At 43.2% G+C, this 19,416-nt stretch overlaps 1 protein-coding gene across 1 annotated transcript in view; it reads left to right on the top strand.

Moving 5' to 3' along the window:
• LOC126483933 (frizzled-7) overlaps window positions 1-19,065 on the top strand; it is a 141,750-nt gene extending 122,685 nt beyond the window's left edge. Inside the window, exon 2 of the mRNA XM_050107211.1 lies at window positions 14,835-19,065. Within this exon, the coding sequence (XP_049963168.1) occupies window positions 14,835-15,358 (524 nt within the window). The 3' untranslated portion in view covers window positions 15,359-19,065. The remainder of the gene's footprint in view (window positions 1-14,834) is intronic.
• The last annotated feature ends 351 nt before the right edge of the window (window positions 19,066-19,416 follow it).

Raw genomic sequence — 19,416 nt, 5'->3', positions numbered from 1 at the left:
ATGGAAACACAAGGACGATGTACGCCCGTCATTCTGTCATCTTCTTCAGTTGAAGGTTTGCAAGAGTACAATGAGCACCAACGTAAAGAAGCTAGAAGTGCTCCTCATGCACGGAGAATGTAAGTTAGCAGATTAGCATTGACGTGTTTTCTTACAATCTCTTTACTGTCAGCTCCAGCAAGTACAGTTCACTCAAACAGAGGACACTCGTGTGCGTAGGAGCGGAAATGCAAGGGAGGGGAAGAAGTATTGCAGTGTAGCGGACAAACAAAGGGGTTAGGGGCTGCACTAGCATAGATGAGAAAATGTAAGCGCCTTTATTTTAAAAGTATAACCATTTGAAACGTACGATTTGATCGTAAACAGGAGCGTCAACGTTAAGATGTTCGCAGATACTTAATTGTAGACACAGTTGCTCATTACAAATAATAAAGCTGAACGTTTGACATAATACTGTAACTATTTCCACAAACGCGATACACATTCAGAAAATGCTCCACCCTTCTTCATTTTCAGTAGCCGCGTCTGTTTCACTTCCGCTGCCCGTATCAGATGATTCAGCTTCACTTCCGGAATCAGTATCAGTTCCGTTACTATGACTACCACTGTTACAGTTTTTAATACTTCCCCATTTACGATCATCTCCAGCGCTTGGTTCCGTATACCTTCACTTGAAGTAAACTGCTTTTCAAATTTACTAACGTGCTCACTGCGTTTCTTCCAGTCTTCTTTTGTTATGGAAGCAACTGGTTCATCTGTAGGTGTTACTGAAGTGTCCATTCTGAATGTGACATTACGTGCAAAAACTTGACTGTTGCCCATATGAGCATTACAGGATTCAGTTGTGGGTGGTATAGAGGAAACCGTAACACAGGATAACCATGTTCGGTTAGAATGCTGTCTATTTTATAAGTGATGGGCCTGGTGTGTTCATTTTGATCAGTGAGTACAACTGGGGTCTCAGCATGTATCTGTCTCTTCTCACGGAATTTGATGTTAGAGCACGAATCCGTAACTTTTTGTAACGGTTCGTTACCTGACATTGTAGAGTAGGTATTAATCTCTTTTCCGGAGCCACTTTTCATAACTTGAGAAGTCCATGTTGTGATAATCCCCTGTTTTCTGGCCAGGTATGCCTTACATATGCATTCGGTACAAAATCGTCCTCCCCGCCAGCATGAATGATGATCAATCTGCTTCCTTTCGAAACCAGTTTCAAAATACCTTTTAGTGAATTGTCAATGCATGCGTATGATGCTGTGTGACAAGTGTGAACATATGTCTCGTCCAGAAGACAATTGGACGACTCTCACGTCTGTTCTGTCGGATAATTTTTAAAGGAGGAACACATTTTTCCTGATACTGCTTGGTTCCTACTTTCCTGTTATTCGCCATCTTCTTCCATGTAAATCCTAGACTCCTAGAGTGTGACGGATTTTAGGAAGTGTGTTCATACAGTCTTCGAAATTTAATATACTTCGCAACTTCTTATGAGTGTCCTTTAAAGTGGATCTTCTTTTATCTGTAAAGTAGAAATTATTAATCATGCGGTGAACGACATACTCATTAAAATGGCCTAAACTAGCCTTCCACAATCTGCTGGGCCTTTCCTTGTGAGGTGCTGAAAATGTGGAGGATTTACTTGCCTGGACTATTCCGGTTCTCGCTTGATACGCCGAAAGCAAGCAAACGATACGGCAGTTGCTTCGGCAGTTCGTTTCTGTGTAGATTTTAGTATCAGTGGAGCACGGATCTTCCTTCATACACTGGTAGACACTTGCAAGCACTTCGCGTGTTTGACTATGTAAAACTTTGCCTTTTAAATTGCCTTGTACTGTTAGCATCTTCAACTTCGAACTTCTCGCATATTACGTAGTGATGAAGCGCTCCGCCTAACTTGATGGCAACACGTCCGACGTTGGTGATGAACAGAGCGAAGTCTACCACACATCTTGTTTATGGTGTTCACGTCTGTTTGCATGAGCTGTAAATGAGTATGTTACTCCGGGTAGCTGCATTGTTTGCTATTACAAGACAGTCAAAGTCTATTGTGTGTTATGTTGTAATGATGCCATGTTTACCTGGATGGTACACTGTGATACGTTTTTGAAGAGGTCTTGAGCAGAGGGAATAGGTTACTGAATGAAAAGTATTTGATGATGCTATTTAAAACAGGCGTACTGCTGTCCATATCTTCGTAACGAATAGAGTTACAAGGAAGGCAATCATGCCAGTTAATGTGCTCCTTGTAGCTACTAAACAACGCGTGCTTGATACATGTTGTATTTTGCTTTTAGACAGGCAGTTATTCGGGGTGTTCAAGTTACAGGGTGGCGCAAAACAGGCGTTAGAGAGATTTTCTACTACAGCATAACACAGGGTGACAGACAACGCGAAATTTAATACAGAAGGTTTTCAAAGTATTTTCCTTCTGCAGCAATGACTGCGTAGAGCAGTGGTCTTCAAACTTTTTCGCTTAAGAGCCAATACTGGCATCACGGGGCAGAACATCGAACCGCATGTGTATTAAATGGTAACCTATAAGAATAAAATAAAGGCGCAGTAAGTTTGTCCCCCCCCCCCCCCCCCCCAAGTACATATCGTTAAAAGCCAGCACCATCCGGAACACTTCACGTCGACTGTCCTCTGTTGCAGACTGCTGGCGGCATCAGCGACCCCAAAGTTGCGGCACTGTAATTGCCTCAGCCTCATCACTAACCAGATCTGATGCGTGTCGACTGTTCCATTTTCAGAGGCCTGAATCATCTCATTTCGAAAGAATCCTGTCCTTCAGCGGTTGACACAGTTGAATTTTGTGAGGGGGAAGGTTGAACTTTCGCTTTCATTATTATCTGGCGAAACCGCCGTGACAGCTTGTGTTGCTGTGCTACATGCCTTGTTTATATGGTGGGAGGGGGGGAGTAGGGGGGGGGCTCTCCTCATTCAGTAAGGTTCTCACTCGTTTCCATACACTCCAGGATTACAACTGAGAGTGGTCGTCCTGAATGGCTCTTCCTGGAACCATCTAGTATCTTGTCTTTTCAAAATAAAATCACCAACCTGTTAAAGACTGGGAAAACATTAATCAAAACCTGTATTAGAGGATGCTTAAATTTTGTCATTCCAGATGTTACTGTTCTTGGCCAATGTGTTGTTTAAAGCGCTTCTCAGTAAAGCGCTATTGCAGAATTTACGTAAAATACCTTAACGATCAGCAAACGCTGTTCCAGTGTTACAGTTTCTATCGTGACATGTGAATTTAGACATCCGTGAGTGAGCTATACAATTGTCAGAGATCGCAAGGAGAATAATTTATGGTACGCAATTAAACCACAGTAGACACACTCTTCGTAACACGTATTTCGCGCCATCCTGCAAGTGGAAAACCCAGTTTATGCAGGGGGCTTGGAGTATACGGCCCCCGTCACATTGCACGTTACGAGAATTCCGCGACTGGATGTTCTCGTGGTATTCGAGTCGGAGATTCCCTGGCCGCTACCGCAGTAAAGAGTGGAGCCACTGCGTTGTACGGCCCGGCATCCAGCGGTGAGGCTGCGAGGCGATGTGGCGGGCGGCGTTTTCGTTGAGACGAGATCGGGCGAGTGAACCGGTTCCGCCGCGGCTCTGATTGAATCACTTTGAGTTTTAACGAGGCTCGCATGGGAACTGGCGGGTTACGGAGCACCGCTTTTACTGCCCTTGCTGCATAGTAATGACTGCCCTGTCGCAGTAGTAGTGTCTCTCTCTCTCTCTCTCTCTCTCTCTCTCTCTCTCTCTCTGTAATTTGGAGGACGGGCAAAGTGCCACTGTGGCCTTCGTGCAATAAACACCCTCCGCCTAGCACTACAGTAAATTTTTGAGCAGCTCCGGCACCTTTGCCCGCGGCAGAATCCCCCCACGCCTCGAACTCCTCGGCTGCCTCATTAATAAGTTTTTTTTTAAGACTTTAGGACGTACAAGGGTCACTCCATAAGAAATGCACACTATTTTTGTAAATATACAGTTTTCATTCTGCATGTGTGAAAGTTGTTCAGTGTGTAGATACATCCTTCCCGCTTGTTTTCAAACTTAGTTCAACCTGTGCCCGTGAGAGGCGCCGTCACAGCACGTCTTCAAGATGGCCGCTACACTTGACGTTCGTCAGAAGCAACGTGCTGTTTGAAAACGAGACAGTGGGAAACATCCACAAGAGGTTGAAAAAGGTGTATGGAGACGCTGCTGTCGATCGCAGTACAGTTAGTCGGTGGGCAAACAGGTTACGTGATGAAAGCGGGCAGTGCAATATTGAGGATTGTCCTCGCAGCGGCAGGCCGCGTACTGCACACACTCCAGACAATGTGCAGAGAGTTAAGTAATTGGTAACTGCTGACGGACGTATCACAGTGAACGAATTGTCGCGCTACGTTGGGGTAGGGGAAGGAAGTGTTTGCAGAATACTGAAATTGTTTGCGTTAAAAAAGGTTTGTGCCAGGTGGGTTCCCAGGATGTTGACAGTGGCTCACAGAGAAACAAGAAAAACGATATGCAGCGAACTTTTGGAACAGTACGGGAATGGTGGAGATGAATTTCTTGGAAGAATTGTGACAGGTGATGAAATATGGCTCCATAATTTTTCACCAGAGACGAAGAGGCAATCAATGGAGTGGCATCATGCAAATTCACCCAAGGAAAAAAAAATTCAAAACCAGACCTGCTGGAAAAGTTATGGCTACGGCGTTTTTCGATTCCGAAGGACTCTTGCTTGTGGACAGCATGCCAAGTGGAACCACCATAAATTCTGATGCATATGTGACGACACTGAAGAAAACTGAAGCTCGACTGAGTCGTGTTCGACCACATCGGCAAAAGCAGGATGTTTTGCTGTTGCACGACAATGCACGGCCACATGTCAGTCAAAACACCGTGGAAGCGACCACAGAACTCGGATGGACAACACTGAAACACACGCCTTACAGTCCTGACCTGGCTCCATGTGACTATCGTCCCTTTGGGAAACTGAAAGACTCTCTTCGTGGAACGAGGTTTGGAGATGACGACTCCCTTGTGCTCGCTGCCCTACAGTAGCTCCAACAAGTTGGTCCAGAATTTTACTGTGCGGGTATACAGGCGCTGCTTCCAAGATGGCGTAAGGCAGTTGAGAGGCATGGAAATTATGTGGAGAAATGAAAATATTGTTCCTAAAGGATGTATCTACACACTTTAAAACTTTCAAACGTGTAGAATAAAAGATGGATTTAAAAAAAGAATAGTGTGCATGTCTTTTGGAGTGACCCTCGTAGGACCGCCGAATGCAGCGTTTCCAGGAGCCCTCCCGTGCGGCCAGATGAGGCGCGCTCGACTCGGGAAAGAAACGCTCCTCTGGGGGAGAGGAGCGTGCCGACTCGAGGGCGAGCCTCGCCGCCGGCAAACCTGTATTTCAACTCCGCCGCGGCGGCGGCGGCGGCGGCGGACGCAGTATGTCCGCGTCACCGGCCGGCCGTCACTCGATCGACAGGTACAGTCGCTGCACCGCGGGGGCGACCTCTGCAGCCCGGTGGAGTGCGCTCTTAAACGGAACGGCGAGTGTCGCGGAACTTCCAAATGGACTGTCATTTGTCCACGAATGTGCCGACCTATCACAGTGACGTGCTCGTAAAGGGTAGCTGGCGGTGTTGGCGAAGCGCAAGTAGCAAGCACCGGTGTACCATCTGACACTCCGGCCTCTGTCGTCATTCTACCACACCTGAACATAGCGTGCGGTTCGGGGTACACGTTAAAACATTTTGCCTCGATATTCATGTACAGTGTGTTCCACAATTAAAATTAACAGCAATACCAGCCCTCGATCGCAAAGAGAGGAGTCTTTTGATCCAGGTTTCGGCACTGCTACGAGTACCTTCATCAAAAATAAAACTCCCAAATTGGCATGTCACGTATAAAACTAATAATCAAGCGATAAAGCTTTAGTTTTAAAATTTGTGAAACAGAATACATATTTCTGATGAAGGCACTCATAGCAGTGCCGAAACCTGGGTCAAAAGACTCCTTTTTTGCGGCCGAGGGCTGCTATTGCTGTTAATTTTACTTTGTAAACGGTCGATGACCACGCAGCCATGTTCAAAATTTGATGCTTCACAATTCATGTTACACCCTCCTTGTGGCTGTAGATGGGAACTTAGCAGATCAAAGTCCTACATAGAAACACATGTCCGGAAACGTCATCCAGCGACGCTACAGACCGTCAAATTTATAGGCGCCGGTGCTTGATATTGTATGTAATTACAGGGTGATTCCGTGTCATTCTCAATGGAGAGAAGTCTTCCGAAGTAAGAGTGATTTCAGGTGTGCCGCAGGGGAGTGTCGTAGGACCGTCGCTATTCACAATATACATAAATGACCTTGTGGATGACATCGGAAGTTCACTGAGGCTTTTTGCGAATGATGCTGTGGTATATCGAGAGGTTGTAAGAGTGGAACATTGTACTGAAATGCAGGAGGATCTGCAGCGAATTGACGCATGGTGCAGGGAATGGCAATTGAATCTCAATGTAGACAAGTGTAATGTGCTGCGAATACATAGAAAGAAAGATCCCTTATCATTTACCTACAATATAGGTCAGCAACTGGAAGCAGTTAATTCCATAAATTATCTGGGAGTAGGCATTAGGAGTGATTTAAAATGGAATGATCATATAAAGTTGATCGTCGGTAAAGCAGATGCCAGACAGATTCATTGGAAGAATCCTAAGGAAATGCAATCCGAAAACAAAGGAAGTAGGTTACAGTACGCTTGTTCGCCCACTGCTTGAATACTGCTCAGCAGTGCGGGATCCGTACCAGATAGGGTTGATAGAAGAGAGAGAGAAGATCTAACGGAGCGCAGCGCGCTTCGTTACAGGATCTTTTAGTAATCGCGAAAGCATTACGGAGGTGATAGATAAACTCCAGTGGAAGACTCTGCAGGAGAGACGCTCAGTAGCTCGGTACGGGCTTTTGTTAAAGTTTCGAGAACATACATTCACCGAGGAGTCAAGCAGTATATTGCTCCCTCCTACGTATATCTCACGAAGAGACCATGAGGATAAAATCAGAGAGATTAGAACCCACACAGAGGCATACCGACAATCCTTCTTTCCACGAACAATACGAGACTGGAATAGAAGGGAGAACCGATAAAGGTAGCGTCCGCCACACACCGTCAGGTGGCTTACGGAGTATGGATGTAGATGGTAAACGTGTTTCAGCATTTTTGGAAATTCAACCACTAGGGGGTAAAAAATTGGGTGCAAGTATTTCGAAAATAAATAATTAGTAAAGAACTACTAAAGGATTTTTGAGGCTGCATCTACGACAATCGTTGATTGACTTCTCGGTTAGAAATAAAACAAATACGTGTTTCAGTGTTAACCCTTAAGAGTGCAATAGGGGACGAAAATGAAGAAATTTTTAGTTACATTAAAAAAATTTAAAACTAATTTTATGAAAATCGGCATTTCACTTCTCGGCTAGATATAGAGAAATAGTTGTTAGGGGATGAAAGTTGCTATGGAAATATCTCCACAAGAACGGAAAAGGCATAACTGAGAAAAACTTTGGATTCCAACTGCCAGAATCGCTTTTTAGTCAGAAGTACATTCGGATAAGACCATGCTTATATGGCTTTAATTACCGTGAAAAGCTTAGAAGGTGTTGTTTTGTGAACATAAAAAATTCGATTAAATAAAAATAATTGTCTGCAGGCCATACAGTCGGTCTACATGAGCGAAGCAGCGGGTGCTAAGGTAGTTGAATATATTTAGCCACTTTATGGGTGATGTTCTTTTTCACTGGACTGGACTACACTCCTTGAAGTAAGGGGTAACGTACAGAGAGCGAAAAGTTGTTTACAACTTACGCAGCAAACAGAGTGCAGCTGTAGGAGTCGACGGGCATGAGAGGGAATCGCTGGTTGAGAAGGGAGTGAGACATGGTTGTAACCTGTCACGTAAGGAAATGTAACTGATCGACGGAAGAAGTGGTTACAGAATACTCGTTCGAATGGTTCTTGAGTATAGTTCACACGTGTAGGACCTCTACCAAACTGGAATAGTAGAAGAGATAAAGAACATGCGCCAAAAAGAGAGGTGTCTCGTTGTAGGATCTTTTATCCGGTGCGAGAGCATTTGCGTTAAGTGCTCAACAAACTTCACTGACAGACATTACTAGAGAGAGGTTTGCTATTTAAATTACGAGAGCGTACGTTCCAGAAAGATTGTGGGGTGGGGCTATTACTCCATCCCACATACATGTCATCTCACGAAATGACAACGGCGACAAAATCAGAGAAATTATATCGCTTTCAAAGGTTTGCCGACAGCGGTGGTTTCGATGCGCCATTCGCAAATGGACACTAGACGGGGGAGCGTGGAGGCGTTGGTACCAGTAGTACCTGCTACAGGAGTATGAGGGAATGAAGTGCATGATAATCTAGCTATGAGAGCAACCCAATAACGGAAATCAGTTGCAACAAAGAAAAACTAAGACAAGGGTTTAGAAACAAATGGGGCAATTGTGTGGCAAAGAAATAAAAATCGGGGGGTGGGGGTGAAACATTCACACCAAACCGTATTCTCCTACGAGGCGCCAAAATTACTCTATTAAGCTATCACTATCCCTGAATTTTAGTGTTTTACAGTTAACAGGCCATGGAACAGTGAAAGCCTGTTATAAACTGTTTAAAATAATAGATTAAACATTGTGCACATGTAATAGAGGAAAGCCAACTATTGGCCATCTGCTTTTAGCCTGCAGTAAGTTAACGAGAGGGAGAGACGTGTTCAGGGAGGAACTGGTAAAGGAAGTCGATGGCCCATCAATAAATCATGGTTCATAAATTAACAACGGATGTCTACAAAATAAGATTCGCAGTTGTGTGACAAGTCTTCGGCGTCGCCCATAAATTAACACACACCCTGAAAACCCGTACATATGCTAGAATACCGACAGATTGGTAACTCACGATGTAGATATGAAAGTAGTATTTCAATAAATTGTTAAATTTTGATATATTCTAATTTTGTATTTGGCGAGAATAAATGAACCTACATCAATTGTTTGTTACCTTTGTTAATCTAAAACACTGCTGATAATGCCCTAAGTTGGCCGTCATACGTAATATTACAATGTGATGGAGGATGATAAATAAATAAAACAATCATATCGAGCGGCCAGAGACATGTTGCACCTCTTCCTACGGAATTCCTTTCATAGATCACCTTTTAGCTTCATTTCACCGTACAATTCGTTGTCTCCTTTTGGAGAAAGGATCATAGGTTTTCGGTGTACAAAAATATGAGTCAATCTGATGAAAAATTTCATCAACTTCAATAACAAAGGTATTTAACGTTCCCTGATAGATAATTTATTTTATAGCTGTCATACTACTAATAGGCTTATGTACCGGTTTAATAACTGCCAGTTCCAACCCAGTATACTGATCTACAGACACATAAATAATTTCACTTTGCGCCAAACCCAGAGATCAATGCGGATAAGCGAAAAGCTATCTGTACCTTATGTTTTATGTGGGTATTCCACTTTTGGCTGCTCCTAGGTAATTTACAGTACTTACAATTTGCAGCGATTTGAGGACAATATCGTAATCGAACACTGGTTGATTTCTTCCCAGCCAAACTGACGAATGTCGAGTCAAACTCAGATATCTCCTGTCAATAATAATTGTATGCTGTGTGAAAACGTCTTGCATCAGTACAGCTATCTTCAAAAAAATTTAAAGAGAAATGAAAGGAAGGCCGTCAACACTACTTGCGATTCAACATGAAGACCGACAGGTCGCCGTGTCATGCACGCAATTTGGATGCAGAATGGCGGGCATGGGGTCACACACCGCTCGCCACTTCTTACACTGTGGCTCGTCAGCTGGCGTCGCTAAGCTGGTTGCACCCCTTAAGTCACAGAATACGAGGAAAGAGTGATGGCTGGTATTTACGTTACCACTGTGAAATCATGTTACTGAGCGTCAAGCTAAATGGCACTACGAAATGACCACTTTCCACTCCCGTTGTTTCCGTGATAATAATTGTCAGAGATCATACTCTAAACTGACGCACAAGCAATGTCTGCCAACTGTGGAAATAATGGACATGATTGCATATGACATACCTTAGCAACGGTGAAGCCTTACCTGGAACTTAATATTGTGCACGGAGTGCTTTTCAGTCGGGTTCGTCTACGCCCTTTCATGGCGGTATACATTAAATGTATTCCCAATTCCGAATGCGAACAATCAGCTGTAGACTGGATTGGCGAAAATGAAAATTTGTGCCGGACCGGGAATGGAACCTGCATTTCCCGCTTGTCGCGAGCGGTCGCCGTACCATTTGGCTATCCGTACAAGACTCACGGTCAGACCAAAACTTCCGTATGTCGTCAAAGATGCGTCTACAACCTGTACTCTTACATCCATTATGTAGAGTCCCGTACAGGTGTGACATTTTAATTGAAAGTCGTCTGCCTTGCCCGCTGTCGGCGGAGACACACGATATTGCAGTGGCTGTGTTATTCTGAATTACGATGCAAAGTTCCTTTGGACGTGGATGAATGTCCAAGGTAACTTCGTATCGTAATTCAGAATAACACAGCCACTGCAGTATCGTATTTTCTACGGTGCTCTTTTCTAATTTTTAATAAAACCGAGGTCAACACTGCAAAACGTGCTGTATCTTAAGACAATCTGTTCTTCGAGCAATTTGATTATTTGATACATGAAGCAACAGGAAAGTTTTTGTACTAGTAGCACCATTGAAAGTAAAAAAGTGGCAACTATAGGTACGCGTTAACCCTTGCAGATCTTTGCGCTTGGAAGCATTTCGCTTATCCGCACAGTTCCCAGGTTATGGTGCACAGTGAAATCATTTAGTTGTCTGATTGGATTGGATTGTTTAGGTTGGGTTGTTTTGGGGGAAGAGACCAAACAGCGAGGCCATCGGTCTCATCGGATTAGGGAAGGACGGGGAAGGAAGTCGGCCGTGCCCTTTCAAAGGAACCATCCCGGCATTTGCCTGGAGCAATTTAGGGAAATCACGGAAAACCTAAATCAGGATGACGGGACGCGGGATTGAACCGTCGTCCTCCCGAATGCGAGTCCAGTGTGCTAACCACTGCGCCACCTCGCTCGGTGTTAGTTTTCTGAGGAAAACCATACTTAGTCGGAGCCGGCAGTTATTATACTGGTACATAAGCCTATTAGCAGTATGACAGCTATAAAATAAATTATCTGTATCCGTAAACTGATACCACATGCAGCAGACCTGTCGAATGTTTGCATTTCTCATTTTTCTTTTCCTAAAGCTGCATAATCAGGCACGGAAACAGCAGTTTGCCGACTGGACGCCATGTACACTCCTGGAAATGGAAAAAAGAACACATTGACACCGCTGTGTCAGACCCACCATACTTGCTCCGGACACTGCGAGAGGGCTGTACAAGCAATGATCACACGCACGGCACAGCGAACACACCAGGAACCACGGTGTTGGCCGTCGAATGGCGCTAGCTGCGCAGCATTTGTGCACCGCCGCCGTCAGTGTCAGCCAGTTTGCCGTGGCATACGGAGCTCCATCGCAGTCTTTAACACTGGTAGCATGCCGCGACAGCGTGGACGTGAACCGTATGTGCAGTTGACGGACTTTGAGCGAGGGCGTATAGTGGGCATGCGGGAGGCCGGGTGGACGTACCGCCGAATTGCTCAACACGTGGGGCGTGAGGTCTCCACAGTACATCTATGTTGTCGCCAGTGGTCGGCGGAAGGTGCACGTGCCCGTCGACCTGGGACCGGACCGCAGCGACGCACGGATGCACGCCAAGACCGTAGGATCCTACGCAGTGCCGTAGGGGACCGCACCGCCACTTCCCAGCAAATTAGGGACACTGTTGCTCCTGGGGTATCGGCGAGGACCATTCGCAACCGTCTCCATGAAGCTGGGCTACGGTCCCGCACACCGTTAGGCCGTCTTCCGCTCACGCCCCAACATCGTGCAGCCCGCCTCCAGTGGTGTCGCGACAGGCGTGAATGGAGGGACGAATGGAGACGTGTCGTCTTCAGCGATGAGAGTCGCTTCTGCCTTGGTGCCAATGATGGTCGTATGCGTGTTTGGCGCCGTGCAGGTGAGCGCCACAATCAGGACTGCATACGACCGAGGCACACAGGGCCAACACCCGGCATCATGGTGTGGGGAGCGATCTCCTACACTGGCCGTACACCACTGGTGATCGTCGAGGGGACACTGAATAGTGCACGGTACATCCAAACCGTCATCGAACCCATCGTTCTACCATTCCTAGACCGGCAAGGGAACTTGCTGTTCCAACAGGACAATGCACGTCCGCATGTATCCCGTGCCACCCAACGTGCTCTAGAAGGTGTAAGTCAACTACCCTGGCCAGCAAAATCTCCGGATCTGTCCCCCATTGAGCATGCTTGGGACTGGATGAAGCGTCGTCTCACGCGGTCTGCACGTCCAGCACGAACGCTGGTCCAACTGAGGCGCCAGGTGGAAATGGCATGGCAAGCCGTTCCACAGGACTACATCCAGCATCTCTACGATCGTCTCCATGGGAGAATAGCAGCCTGCATTGCTGCGAAAGGTGGATATACACTGTACTAGTGCCGACATTGTGCATGCTCTGTTGCCTGTGTCTATGTGCCTGTGGTTCTGTCAGTGTGATCATGTGATGTATCTGACCCCAGGAATGTGTCAATAAAGTTTCCCCTTCCTGGGACAATGAATTCACGGTGTTCTTATTTCAATTTCCAGGAGTGTAATTCTTTGCCACTGGCTTCACTCGGATGCAGTAATGGTGGAGGAGGGAGGGAGGGAGGGAGGGGAGTGCAGTGCTCTGCACACTGCTCTCCGCCTCCCTGACCTTGGGCTTGGGGAGGCAAGTCTCACTCATGTAGCTCCGTTTGGATTTTATGTGGTTGTTCCACTCTTGGTTACGTCTAGGTATTTTACAGTATTTACCGTTTCAGTGATTTCAGGTCAATACAGTAATCGAACATTGCTTGTTTCTTCATATAATTATGCGCAGTGCAATACATTTATTTACGTTCAGAGTCAACTGCCCATCCCTGCAGGTCGTCCTGCATCGAGCTACAGTCTTCTGGCCTTTCATCTTCCTTGTGAACATCATCTTCGTCGTCCATGAATAGTCTCATGGAGCCTCTAACGTTATCAAAGGGCCCTCCCTGAGGGCTGTCATGAAATTTACTGTGTCGGTCTGTTCCATTAATTTATTTTTATTTATTTATTTACACGTCAAGTTCCGTAGGACCAAATTGAGGAGCAAATCTCCAAGGTCATGGAACGTGTCTGTACATGAACTTACAATATAAAAGTAATAAACAGATAAAAATAAATGTTCATGAACCTGAATAAAAGGCAGTCTATTAGTTTAAGTAAACGCTATCAGCAATACAATAAGAATCAGCTTAATTTTTCAAGGAACTCCTCGACAGAATAGAAGGAGTGACCCATGAGGAAACTCTTCAGTTTCGATTTGAAAGCGCATGGATTACTGCTAAGGTTTTTTAATTCGAGTGGCTGCTTATTGAAAATGGATGCAACAGTATACTGCACACCTTTTTGCACAAGAGTTAAGGAAGTCCGATCCAAATGCAGGTTTGATTTCTGCCAAGTATTAACCGAGTGAAAGCTGCTTATTCTTGGGAATAAACTAATATTGGTAACAAGAAACGACAATAAGGAATATACATATTGAGAGGCCGATGTCAAAATACCCAGACTCGTGAACAGAGGTCGACAAGAGGTTCGTGAACTCACACCACTTATTGCCCGAACCGCTCGTTTCTGAGCCAAAAATATCCTTCTAGAGTGGGAAGAATTACCCCAAAACATAATACCATACGACATAAGTGAATGAAAATAAGCAAAGTACACTAATTTCCGTGTCTAAGTATCGCTCACTTTTGATACCGTTCGAATAGTAAAAATGACAGTATTAAGTCTTTGAACAAAATCCTGAACATGAGCTTTCCACGACAGCTTACTATCTATCTGAACACATAAAAATTTGAACTGTTCAGTTTCATTAATCATATGCCCGTTCTGTGAGATTAAAACGTCAGGTTTTGTTGACTTGTGTGTTAGAAACTGTAAAAACTGAGTCTTACTGTGATTTAACGTTAGTTTATTTTCTACAAGCCATGAACTGAGGTCATGTACTGCTCTACTTGAAACCGAGTCAATGTTGCACACAACATCCTTTACTAGCAAGCTAGAGCCATAAGCAAACAGAAATATTTTAGAGTTACCCATAATACTAGAGGGCATATCATTTATATAAATAAGGAACAGGTGCGGCCCCAACACTGATCCCTGGGGCACCCCCCACTTGACAGTACCCCACATCACAGCCGTTATCAACATTGTGAATAATGACCTTTTGCAGGTTGTTGCTGAAGTAAGAGGTTGTGTTGAGTTCTGGCGGCCAGAAAGTCCTGAATCCAACTGCGAATCTGGTCCGATACTCGGTTCGCTAAATGAAAGTATGGAATTGTGTGGAATGACTTCCTGAAGTCAAGGAACACGTCCTCAGCATAGCACAGTGCTCTGTATCTTATTGACAAACAGAGAGTGCCGAGTTTCGCCAGATCTGTGTTTAACGCCATGTTGCATAAAGGGAATTTTCGTCCTCCAGACCCAAAGAGAACTCACCCATACTGTGTATTGCCTCCCGTAACAGAACTGTGTACAGCTGTAAACTGTAGTGTTGGCCACTGGCTATGCTGTTGAGTACTCGTTCACTGATGGCACCCCGTCCGTCGTCTGTTCCAGGTGACATCCTGAGCGGCGTGTGCTACGTGGGTGTGTGGGACGCAGAGTCGCTGCGCGGCTTCGTGCTGGCGCCGCTGTTCGCCTACCTGGTGCTGGGCACCGTGTTCCTGATGGCGGGCTTCGTCTCGCTGTTCCGCATCCGCACCGTCATGAAGCACGACGGCACCAAGACGGACAAGCTGGAGAAGCTGATGATCCGCATCGGCGTCTTCTCCGTGCTGTACACGGTGCCCGCGCTCGTCGTGCTCGCGTGCCTCTTCTACGAGCAGGCGCTCTTCGACAGCTGGATGATGACCTGGAGCCGCGACATGTGCTCCAAGAGCGGCAAGTACGCCATCCCGTGCCCGCCGCCCAGCGCGGACCCGCCCCGCCGGCCCGACTTCGAGTTCTTCATGATCAAGTACCTCATGGCGCTCATCGTCGGCATCACGTCCAGCTTCTGGATATGGTCCGGCAAGACGTTCAACAGCTGGCGGGAGTTCTTCCACCGGCTGCAGGGCAGGCCAGCCCAGGCGTACGTCTGAAGCCAGAATGTTCTGCCCCTGTTACAAAGAATTTCATCAATGCAGAGGGGGAAAAGGGTTTTCATTGAAAACCCTGGTGACCCATCTGGAAGGAGTACAGCACAGCATCTGTTTGCGTTACTGTTTACAAATTAGCAGATAACATCCTATTGTAGCTGGGAAGAGACTTTCTCAAATGTCTTCACTTACCACAAGTGCTGTGGTCATCGTAACTTTTCTGTTTTGCACGAAGTCACAAAGTGTTACAGTGCTCGACAGCTCATTACTCGGTTTCCCCTAAAAGATCAAAATCGTTCCTTTTCGTATGTACAAAGCGTGTATCGCATCTCTTATTCTTTCTGTACATACCGACGTAGCTTCCTGTGTAGCTTCCCAGAATTATAATGTACCGGTGTAAAAATGGCTGTAATCTTGTTGTCGGTGTTTCTGTGTCTGTTCAGGCTAAGTGGAAATGTGAAGAAATTATTATAAGCCCTGCCATGCAAGGCATGTGTGTCTGGCAGTGAGGTCAGTGTTGTGGCCGGCTCTGCTTCACACAATCCGACGGGGGCTAATAGCACACTCGACGCACACCGTAATTCGAATATTGGGTAAACCCTCGTACTTCTGTAATATTATCTTCTAAGACGAAGGAAGGTGAGGGAGTGCGGATTAAACGTGCCTCGGCAAGTGACCCGTCGTTGCTCCGATCACCTGCTTTGACGGGTAGGGTTATATAATTCACATCCAACAATTATGTATGTTACAATTTGTATGTTCCTGTAATTATCATGTGTGTCTACATATTTAACAATGTACGTGCATGGCAAAATGTAATTCTGTTAGTGCCCTCACCATTTTACAAACAATCCTTATCACTGTCTGCAATGCGAACTTTAATCAGAATTATGGCATGGCCATCTGGCAGTATTATGAAATATTTGCGAAGATTTAATTCTCCAGGCATGTGAAAATTAATTTCCAGTCACTTTTGGAGTATTTAAGCTATTCTTTCGTTAGCTATGTTGCAATCGTTGTTGTTAGTATCCTTACAGACCGGCAAAGCAATTAGTGCCACTACACACTCTCTTTATCATATATACAATCATTTTCACCATATAGTTGCTTTATTTGTCTCAAAAATATTCTGTGCAATGATGTATCCTCTGTGCTTACAAACAAAATATGTTCTGATGAAGTAGTTCTTTCTTTTTGATGGTTTCTCTTTGACACAGATTTTCCTTCCATTTTCATGGGCATTTTAAAGCTTCAATATCGTCACATTGCTTTTCTTCCATTAGTATCAATGAATAAATGTGCTTACAGAAATAAAAGACTAATCGTGGTGGGAAGGAGGGGGATAAACATTGTAAGACTGAAAAGGGAAAGGTTTTGTATGATGTCATGAGCCCCTTTATTTGTCATTAATCTTTTGTTAGGAGGAAGATATATTCCAATCCAGCGTAATCCTGATACGGTAACTTCAACCCTCTGTTAATCAGATACCTGCATGAAATGTTTTTGTGACTTTATTTATTAGAATTTCTCAACATTGTGTTAAAATCCAGTTGTACATGGAAAACGTTTTTATACTGCAGCAAATACATAATGTTAAGTGTTTTTGTGATAGTTTTACGTGCAAGTCACAAGCAGATAGTTACAAATTTCAATTTTCAATTGAGAAAACACAAAGTTGGATTTGAAAGTCAGAATGTTATTGCAGTGGATTAGTGCATTTACCAGGAGCAACTTCATTGTAATTAAGAAAAGAATTTATGGTAGAAGTATATAATTTATCTTTTTTATTGTACACATCTGGTTTCACCAACTACAATTTACAGGTGTGCCACAGATTGACATGTAACTCATAGCTTTATGAAAGCCGACCATTTGATACAAACTGCATTATTTTATTATCACACAAGTATTTGGAAATTAGTCAAATTTTAATGAACTGCATGATTATGAGGGTTAATCATGCTTACAATATCTGTTAAAGAAGAGTAAATATATGTTCAATGTTAGTGGTACTGATGATGTCAAGGTTTTCAGGCAAATGGTTACAGTTAATATTTTGTATAGAAAGAAAGGTGCATTAGAGTCACAAATATATTCTTTAGATTTTAGTTATTAACAGTTCTGAAATTACTGAATGTAAGTTAATTTCTGCCAGCTTTTCCAGCTGCAAAGCCTTATGTTTTTGAAATAATAGTGCCTTATTTCAGAGTATTCTGGAAGATTAAAGTACAGTTCAGGTAACTTTTGTTGAAATTTAGTGAAGAGCTGCATTTTAAAGCAAAAGTAGTATTTAAATTTTTGCTGATACAATGTATTTTTAAAATACTATTAACTATGAAATGTATATATTGTTAGATTTTTAAAAAACAATGTGTCTTGCCATATGATACTGCCAGTTACAGACTTTTTTACCATTACAGGGCATTGCTTTGACTGTAGACTCACTATAAATTTATAATACATTTGAATTGTGATTGTTAGTATCTGACAATGTACACATTGATAAATTAAATTTTATAATTTTTGTATACATTATTTTTTCTCTTTTAATGTATGCCTAAAAAGCTATATATCATTAATATAATTCCAAAAGTAGTCAGAACATTCACACATATCTTTGTTTATTTGAAGCAGTAAATTTTCAAACATCAGGACTAATTAGATTCTCAAGGCATTAATTTCAAATCACTCTAAGTCGCTGGTTTCTTGGGAGACTGGAATGGAGCACTTATAGATATTGGCAACTTTTTACCCCAAATTAGTACAAAAAAAATCATTTCACTGCCAACAGCTTTTACATTTTTGTATCAGTTTGCCTGCAGTTCAGTGTTTAAGCTTTCAGAATTACTGTTTTCCCTTTACATGTCAAACAAAATGCTTCTTGCATTTTATGTGAGGGTCAGTATCCTATAAGGAACAACTGGAACAAATATCTGCCAAATTGTAGCATTCAGAGAGTGATTTCTTTTTGTTTCCTTGTACCTGTGATGGACTGAAGAGTCCATTGCTTAATGGTTATTATCTGTACAGTACTCCTCTACTTGTATTGATGTTTTACACGTAATACCTCACTTGTAAATAAAATGTATATACCATGTATATTCAGTGTAAAAGATGTTACAATATGCATGTAAAAATGTGTTCGATGTGTGTGTATATGAAACAATATAGTGCATAAACAACTGTAAAGTATTTAAGTTTCTAAAACACATAAAGCACTGTATTGTAATTGAACTTAAGTATTTGTCTTCTATATTTTGTTGTAAGTCTCTCTGTTTCTGTCAGACTATAATTTACAACATAAATAAATATTTATTTAATACTATTATGCGCATCTGTAGAATGCAAGTCGTATCCTCAGATGATTTCGCACTACTGCCCAGAATACGATAGACTAATTGTTATTAAATAACAGCAACAAAACAATATATTATGTATTTTTAACAGTGGCTTGTCTAGTCTCATTTCAAAATCAATAATTAGATACTTGTTTAAACAAATGTAAAAACTTTTATAGCCACTCAGAACTTCTTGTCATCAAGTCACACTTAATCTCAAGTGGCATTTTATTAAAATTACTGTTTTATAGCTCTTAGTCTGACTCAATGTTCCTTCTCGTCTTGTATTATTTATATGAAATTCTCTGTTTTTTTATTTGTGTTAAATCTATAGACAAGACCATAAAAATAAACTTGAGCTGTATGTTGGAATATTGTGTTTTTTTCTTGCAAATTCCCGATTTCTCATGATCACAATTAGCCTGATGGAATTAAAAGGGAAGTAAAAATACAAAAATGAGATAAGATGCCCTTCTATGGAAAGGAAAACACAAAGTGACAGTAATTTTATCATTCTTCTTTCTGCAAGCACAGGGCACACAATTGTGATTTCTACAAAATAAATTAAGGTAAATCTCTCCTAAACTTGAACCCAGCGATTTGCAGGTCTTAAGTTTCTAGTTTCATCAAATTAACTTGTGTTAGACTGGAGCAAAAAATAAAAACGCACACACACGATTTGTGAAACCTCAATTAGGCCTGAAATGGCTGAAGCCCATTATA

This window comes from Schistocerca serialis, chromosome 6, assembly GCF_023864345.2.
Source record: "Schistocerca serialis cubense isolate TAMUIC-IGC-003099 chromosome 6, iqSchSeri2.2, whole genome shotgun sequence".
In the NCBI taxonomy this organism is placed as follows: Eukaryota; Metazoa; Arthropoda; class Insecta; order Orthoptera; family Acrididae; genus Schistocerca; species Schistocerca serialis.
Note: the sequence above shows the minus strand (reverse complement) of the source record. Positions and strands in the feature narration are given on the sequence as shown.